This window comes from Coregonus lavaretus (assembly GCF_964263955.1).
Source record: "Coregonus lavaretus genome assembly, chromosome: 27".
Taxonomy (NCBI): domain Eukaryota; kingdom Metazoa; phylum Chordata; class Actinopteri; order Salmoniformes; family Salmonidae; genus Coregonus; species Coregonus lavaretus.
Genome location: NC_140014.1, coordinates 43,036,058 through 43,043,557, shown reverse-complemented (window position 1 = coordinate 43,043,557; position 7,500 = coordinate 43,036,058). Strand labels below are relative to the sequence as shown.

The window sequence follows — 7,500 nt, the reverse complement described above, 5'->3', positions numbered from 1 at the left end:
CTCTCCCAACCAGTATTTCTGAAGAAAAAAAACAGGGAATGTTGGGAAAGTTACCAGAAATGTGCAACCCTAACTACATTGCAGTTGTGTCAGGAGTTGAATGTTTACATCTACTGTAAATAAAGAGAGAATATTACTAGCTACTAGGAGTCGTTTATGTTTAGTAAGTGTGTCTCTCTCACACACACACACACACACACACACACACACCAGAGGAGGCTGGTGGGACGGGCTATGAGGAGGACAGGCTCATTGTAATGGCTGGAATGGCATTCATTGGAACAGTCAAATGTGGTTTCCATACGTTTGATACAGTTCCATTAATTCCATTCCAGCCATTACAATGAGCCTGTCCTCCTCATAGCTCCTCCCACCAGCCGCCTATGACACACCCCAATAAGAAAGCCCCCACACTCCATTCTTTATTACCCCTCTGGGCTTCCAACATGGCCACTATAAGACAGTAATTCATGATCATATTCCTCACGTTTCCTGTCATCAATAATCAGAACTGCATTATTAGAATAACAAATTTGATGACATTGTTTATTTCCCCCCCCCAAAAACGATTTGGTTAGAGAGCCATTGGATACGTCCCAAATGGCACTATTCACTGCGTACTACTTTTAACCAGAGTAGTGCACTATTTAGGGTGCCAGTGGTTTGCTCTTGTTTCGTAGAGGCCAGATATTTTGATAAGGTTGGGAGGGTAAAGTGCGTCAGTGAAGGAACAACAAAAGGGAAGTGAGTGAGTGAGTGTACGGGTAAGGGTGCTAGGGGTCAATTTGGGACCGGGGGAATAGAGCGCAACAATAAACCAGCGAGTGTTCCAAATGGCACCCTATTCCCTATATAGTGCACTACTACCACCATAGGGCTCTGGTCAAAAGTAGTGCACTATATAGGGAATATATATATAATGCAGCACATGACCTCTCATCACATGACATCTCATCACATGACATGACCTCTCATCACATGACATGACCTCTCATCACATGACATGACCTCTCATCACATGACCTCTCATCACATGATATGACCTCTCATCACATGACCGGACAGGCTGATTTAAGTCTCTGCTTGGTAACAAACAGAACTTCAATCAAAAGTGAATGAATATCTATTGTGGATTTTAACATGGACGGTCAGTAATATAGAAACACCACATGACCAAGAGGATGTGGACACCTGCTCGTCCAACATCTCATTCCAAAAAACGTGGAGTTGGTCCCCCCTTTGCTGCTATAACAGCCTCCACTCTTCTGGGAAGGCTTTCCACTAGATGTTGGAACATTGCTGCGGGGGACTTGCTTCCATTCAGCCACAAGAGCATTAGTGAGGTCGGACACTGATGTTGGGCGATTAGGACCGGCTCGCAGTCGGCGTTCCAATTCATCCCAAAGGTGTTCGATGGGGTTGAGGTCAGGGCTCCGTGCAGGCCAGTCAAGTTCTTCCACACCGATCTCGACAAACCATTTCTGTATGGACCTCGCTTTGTGCATAGGGGTATTGTCATGCTGAAACAGGAAAGGGCCTTCCCCAAAAATTTGCCACAAAGTTCGAAGCACAGAATCGTCTAGAATGTAATTGTATGCTGTAGCGTTAAGATTTCCCTTCACTGGAACTAAGGGGCCTAGCCCGAACCATGAAAAACAGCCCGAGACCATTATTCCTCCTCCACCAAACTTTACAGTTGGCACTATGCATTGGGGCAGGTAGCGTTCTCCTGGCATCCACCAAACCCAGATTCGTCCGTCGGACTGCCAGACGGTGAAGCGTGATTCATCACTCCAGAGAACACCGCTCCAGAGTCCAATGGCTGCTCGGCCATGGAAACCCATTTCATGAAACTACCGACGAACAGTTCTAGTGCTGACATTGCTTCTAGAGGCAGTTTGGAACTCAGTGAGTGTTGCAACCGAGGACAGATTATTTTTTTACACGCTACCCGCTTCAGCAGTCCTGTTCTGTGAGCTTGTGTGTCCTACCACTTCGCGGCTGAGCCGTTGTTGCTCCTAGACGTTTCCACTTCACAATAACAGCCCTTACAGTTGACCGGGGCAGCTCTAGCAGGGCAGAAATGTGACGAACTGACTTGTTGGAAAGGTGGCATCCTATGACGGTGCAACGTTGAAAGTCACTGAGCTCTTCAGTATGGCCATTCTTCTGCAAATGTTTGTCTATGGAGATTGCATGGCTGTGCGCTACAATTTTATACACCTGTCAGTAACGGGTGTGGCTGAAATAGCCAAATCCACTAATTTGAAGAGGTGTCCACATACTTTTGTATATATAGTGTATATTGTTAATATTATTATTATTAAAGTATTGAAATATGATTGTCATGTCATTAACATATTATTACGGTGTAATCTGAGGGATTAAAGTGAGAAATAAAAACATTATTACGGTGTAATCTCTAGGATCGCTATTAAAGTGAGATAATAAAAAAAACAATTTATCATGGTTATAACAAATATGGCAACAAAAATCCCTTTTCTAATGTGACATCTCTTTGATTGATTGAAGTACGTGTTTTATACACTTAAGAACGTCACACCGACAGAAGGCCTATAACGCATCTGACCCTCACATTGGACACACAGAGGTCAGAGGTTAAAGGCCCTAACGCATCTGACCTTCACATTGGACACACAGAGATCAGAGGTTAAAGGCCGCGTCCCAAACAGCACCCTATTTAGTGCACTACTTTTGACCAGGGGGTCTATAGGACTGTGGTGTAAAGTAGTGCACTATATAGGGAATAGGGTGCTAATTTGGGATGCGCATACACAAAGTCACACACAGATGTCACATACCCGAACAACAGGAATAAGTGCAAATGATACAAAACGTGGTCACAGCACGTGGTTCCTGGTCAAAGACAGATACCATAAACACACACACATGATACTGTTAGATATTACATGTTAGATATTACTGCACTGTCGGAGCTAGAAGCACAAACATTTCGCTACACCAGCAATAACACCTGCTAAACACGTGTATGTGACAAATAACATTTGATTTGATTTGATACAGACAGATATGATATAGACAGATACGATACAGACAGATACGATAGGCTTTCAGGATAATAATATTGACCAGAAAGGTAGAGCCTCTTTATCATGATTTAGAATTAAAAAACAGTGTTTAAGGACCTAAAACATATCCCTTACTAAATCCAACTCGTTCCAAGATGTAGCTTTGTTCTATATAAAGCTCATCTTTATTCTAGTTATTTTTGGATGCCCTTTACGTACCCCAAGATGCCCTGTGGTGTCCTGTAGCTTCCCTTTGAGGGAGAAAGCAAGAGAGATTCAGGAAATTGCTAGCCTGGGTAACAGTTTGTGCTAACATTCCACTTCTTGCCACTCTGTGTCCTTGCCACGGCCAGACACATGACACGGAGTATCAGAAGTGGAATGTTAGCACACAAGAAAAAAACAGGCTAGGAAAATAGCTCCTTGGGCAGACATTTTAGGGGGGGGGGGGGGGGGGGGGGGGGGTAACTAGTGGCAAGTCGAGCTGATAAGACAGTAACACAACAGACCAACCCTTCTAATGAAACCCACACTCCTATGACTTTCAAAACTTCAGAAACTCTTTAAGTAATCAATATATCTTCACTTGTATATCTTCTTTAAAGCTCTGACAGGCTTGTATATCTTCTTTAAAGCTCTGACAGGCTTGTATATCTTCTTTAAAGCTCTGACAGGCTTGTATATCTTCTTTAAAGCTCTGACAGGCTTGTACACCAGCACTGATTTTCTGATATCAGGTGGCACTTTACCTTTACCTGCTTCACAGGTTTTCATTATCATTTCAACTAACAGCATAAAAAGAGGAAGAACATCTAAAATGGGGAAAAGCCAACTTCTTTAACATCACATCAAGTTGTGTATTCGTCCCAAAGAAATATATTCCAAGGTTAGTGAAAAAAAAAGATCAATCCCTTTTAACTGAGGTAGGAGATAAAACTATGAACTATCGTACTACTGACTGTGCTATAACTATGAGATATGTCTCATCTGTGCTTACCCCAGACTTCAGTTTTACTAGATAAAGTGATCAAGTGGTCAAGAACTCACAATTCAGTGTGGTTCGATTCATCCCTCTACAGTGGAGATTGAGACAGTCTTGTCTGTAGTCAGTCACCTCTCCAGTGGAGATTGAGACAGTCTTGTCTGTCTGTAGTCAGTCACCTCTCCAGTGGAGATTGAGACAGTCTTGTCTGTCTGTAGTCAGTCACCTCTCCAGTGGAGATTGAGACAGTCTTGTCTGTCTGTAGTCAGTCACCTCTCCAGTGGAGATTGAGACAGTCTTGTCTGTCTGTAGTCAGTCACCTCTCCAGTGGAGATTGAGACAGTCTTGTCTGTCTGTAGTCAGTCACCTCTCCAGTGGAGATTGAGACAGTCTTGTCTGTCTGTAGTCAGTCACCTCTCCAGTGGAGATTGAGACAGTCTTGTCTGTCTGTAGTCAGTCACCTCTCCAGTGGAGATTGAGACAGTCTTGTCTGTCTGTAGTCAGTCACCTCTCCAGTGGAGATTGAGACAGTCTTGTCTGTCTGTAGTCAGTCACCTCTCCAGTGGAGATTGAGACAGTCTTGTCTGTCTGTAGTCAGTCACCTCTCCAGTGGAGATTGAGACAGTCTTGTCTGTCTGTAGTCAGTCACCTCTCCAGATGAGAGTTGGCACAACGGTGTTTCACTCCTTTCAGTGAGGAGGAGGAAGTCACTAACAACCTCACACAGTCACAGGCAGAGTCACAGGCAGAGTCACAGGCAGAGTCCAGGCAAGGTGTCTCTGTGTTATCACTCCTGGTATTTATAGTTGAAGTGCTATCTGTTATTCCCTGATTATGTCTGGTTCCCCTTTGTTGTAGCCTCAACTTCAGCCGTGCCAGGGTCGTGTTCATTAGGGGCACACAACAAACGGACAACATTTTAATCATTTTGCAAAAGAGAACTAAAACGATCATTTCTTATTGGACGAGTCCTGGCAGTCCATTCCTGTTTCAGTCCGTTTTCTTCTGTTTGGTGCGTATACCCCATGGGGTTACCTGGCGTTGGGTCGGACCTGTTTTTTAGCCCCTGGCGGCGGCGTCCTGTCCCTGTCCGCGTCCTTGTGCTCAGACAGCCACTGGCAACAGATGTCCTGCATGACAGAGTCTCCGACGCCCTCTGCTGCCTGGAGGACTTCCTGAACCAGCGGCCCTGCCCTGGCTGTATCCAGCTTTACAGCTAGGAGATAGGCCGCTCGCAGTTTACTCACCTGGAGGTAGGCCTTGATCTACAGAGACATAGAGACATCAACATATTACAGCCAGGCCTTAATCTACAGAGACATCAACATATTACAGCCTTAATCTACAGAGACATCAACATATTACAGCCTTAATCTACAGAGACATCAACATATTACAGCCAGGCCTTAATCTACAGAGACATCAACATATTACAGCCTTAATCTACAGAGACATCAACATATTACAGCCAGGCCTTAATCTACAGAGACATCAACATATTACAGCCAGGCCTTAATCTACAGAGACATCAACATATTACAGCCTTAATCTACAGAGACATCAACATATTACAGCCAGGCCTTAATCTACAGAGACATCAACATATTACAGCCTTAATCTACAGAGACATCAACATATTACAGCCTTAATCTACAGAGACATCAACATATTACAGCCTTAATCTACAGAGACATCAACATATTACAGCCTTAATCTACAGAGACATCAACATATTACAGCCTTAATCTACAGAGACATCAACATATTACAGCCTTAATCTACAGAGACATCAACATATTACAGTCTTAATCTACAGAGACATCAACATATTACAGCCAGGCCTTAATCTACAGAGACATCAACATATTACAGCCAGGCCTTAATCTACAGAGACATCAACATATTACAGCCTTAATCTACAGAGACATCAACATATTACAGTCTTAATCTACAGAGACATCAACATATTACAGCCAGGCCTTAATCTACAGAGACATCAACATATTACAGCCTTAATCTACAGAGACATCAACATATTACAGTCTTAATCTACAGAGACATCAGCATATTACAGCCTTAATCTACAGAGACATCAACATATTACAGCCAGGCCTTAATCTACAGAGACATCAACATATTACAGCCAGGCCTTAATCTACAGAGACATCAACATATTACAGCCTTAATCTACAGAGACATCAACATATTACACCCAGGCCTTAATCTACAGAGACATCAACATATTACACCCAGGCCTTAATCTACAGAGACATCAACATATTACAGCCTTAATCTACAGAGACATCAACATATTACAGCCAGGCCTTAATCTACAGAGACATCAACATATTACACCCAGGCCTTAATCTACAGAGACATCAACATATTACAGCCTTAATCTACAGAGACATCAACATATTACACCCAGGCCTTAATCTACAGAGACATCAACATATTACAGCCAGGCCTTAATCTACAGAGACATCAACATATTACAGCCAGGCCTTAATCTACAGAGACATCAACATATTACAGCCTTAATCTACAGAGACATCAGCATATTACAGCCAGGCCTTAATCTACAGAGACATCAACATATTACAGCCAGGCCTTAATCTACAGAGACATCAACATATTACAGCCAGGCCTTAATCTATAGAGACATCAACATATTACAGCCTTAATCTACAGAGACATCAACATATTACAGCCTTAATCTACAGAGACATCAGCATATTACAGCCAGGCCTTAATCTACAGAGACATCAACATATTACAGCCAGGCCTTAATCTACAGAGACATCAACATATTACAGCCTTAATCTACAGAGACATCAACATATTACAGCCTTAATCTACAGAGACATCAACATATTACAGCCTTAATCTACAGAGACATCAACATATTACAGCCAGGCCTTAATCTACAGAGACATCAACATATTACAGCCTTAATCTACAGAGACATCAACATATTACAGCCTTAATCTACAGAGACATCAACATATTACAGCCAGGCCTTAATCTATAGAGACATCAACATATTACAGCCTTAATCTACAGAGACATCAACATATTACAGCCAGGCCTTAATCTATAGAGACATCAACATATTACAGCCAGGCCTTAATCTACAGAGACATCAACATATTACAGCCTTAATCTACAGAGACATCAACATATTACAGCCTTAATCTACAGAGACATCAGCATATTACAGCCAGGCCTTAATCTACAGAGACATCAACATATTACAGCCTTAATCTACAGAGACATCAACATATTACAGCCTTAATCTACAGAGACATCAGCATATTACAGCCAGGCCTTAATCTACAGAGACATCAACATATTACAGCCTTAATCTACAGAGACATCAACATATTACAGCCTTAATCTACAGAGACATCAACATATTACAGCCTTAATCTACAGAGACATCAACATATTACAGCCAGGCCTTAATCT

The 7,500-nt window shown here is 42.5% G+C and overlaps 2 protein-coding genes across 2 annotated transcripts in view; one reads left to right on the top strand and one right to left on the bottom strand.

The window, feature by feature from the left end:
- rdh12 (retinol dehydrogenase 12) overlaps positions 1-143 on the top strand; it is a 19,986-nt gene extending 19,843 nt beyond the window's left edge. The window contains exon 7 of the mRNA XM_084143899.1: positions 1-143. This exon is cut by the window's left edge and continues 1,068 nt beyond it. The gene's annotated coding sequence lies outside the window, so the exon portion shown is untranslated.
- Positions 144-240: 97 nt separating this feature from the next.
- The window catches only part of zfyve26 (zinc finger, FYVE domain containing 26), a 113,179-nt gene continuing 105,919 nt past the window's right edge, over positions 241-7,500 (bottom strand). Inside the window, 1 exon segment of the mRNA XM_084143898.1 lies at positions 241-5,297. Within this exon segment, the coding sequence (XP_084000024.1) occupies positions 5,064-5,297 (234 nt within the window). The 3' untranslated portion in view covers positions 241-5,063.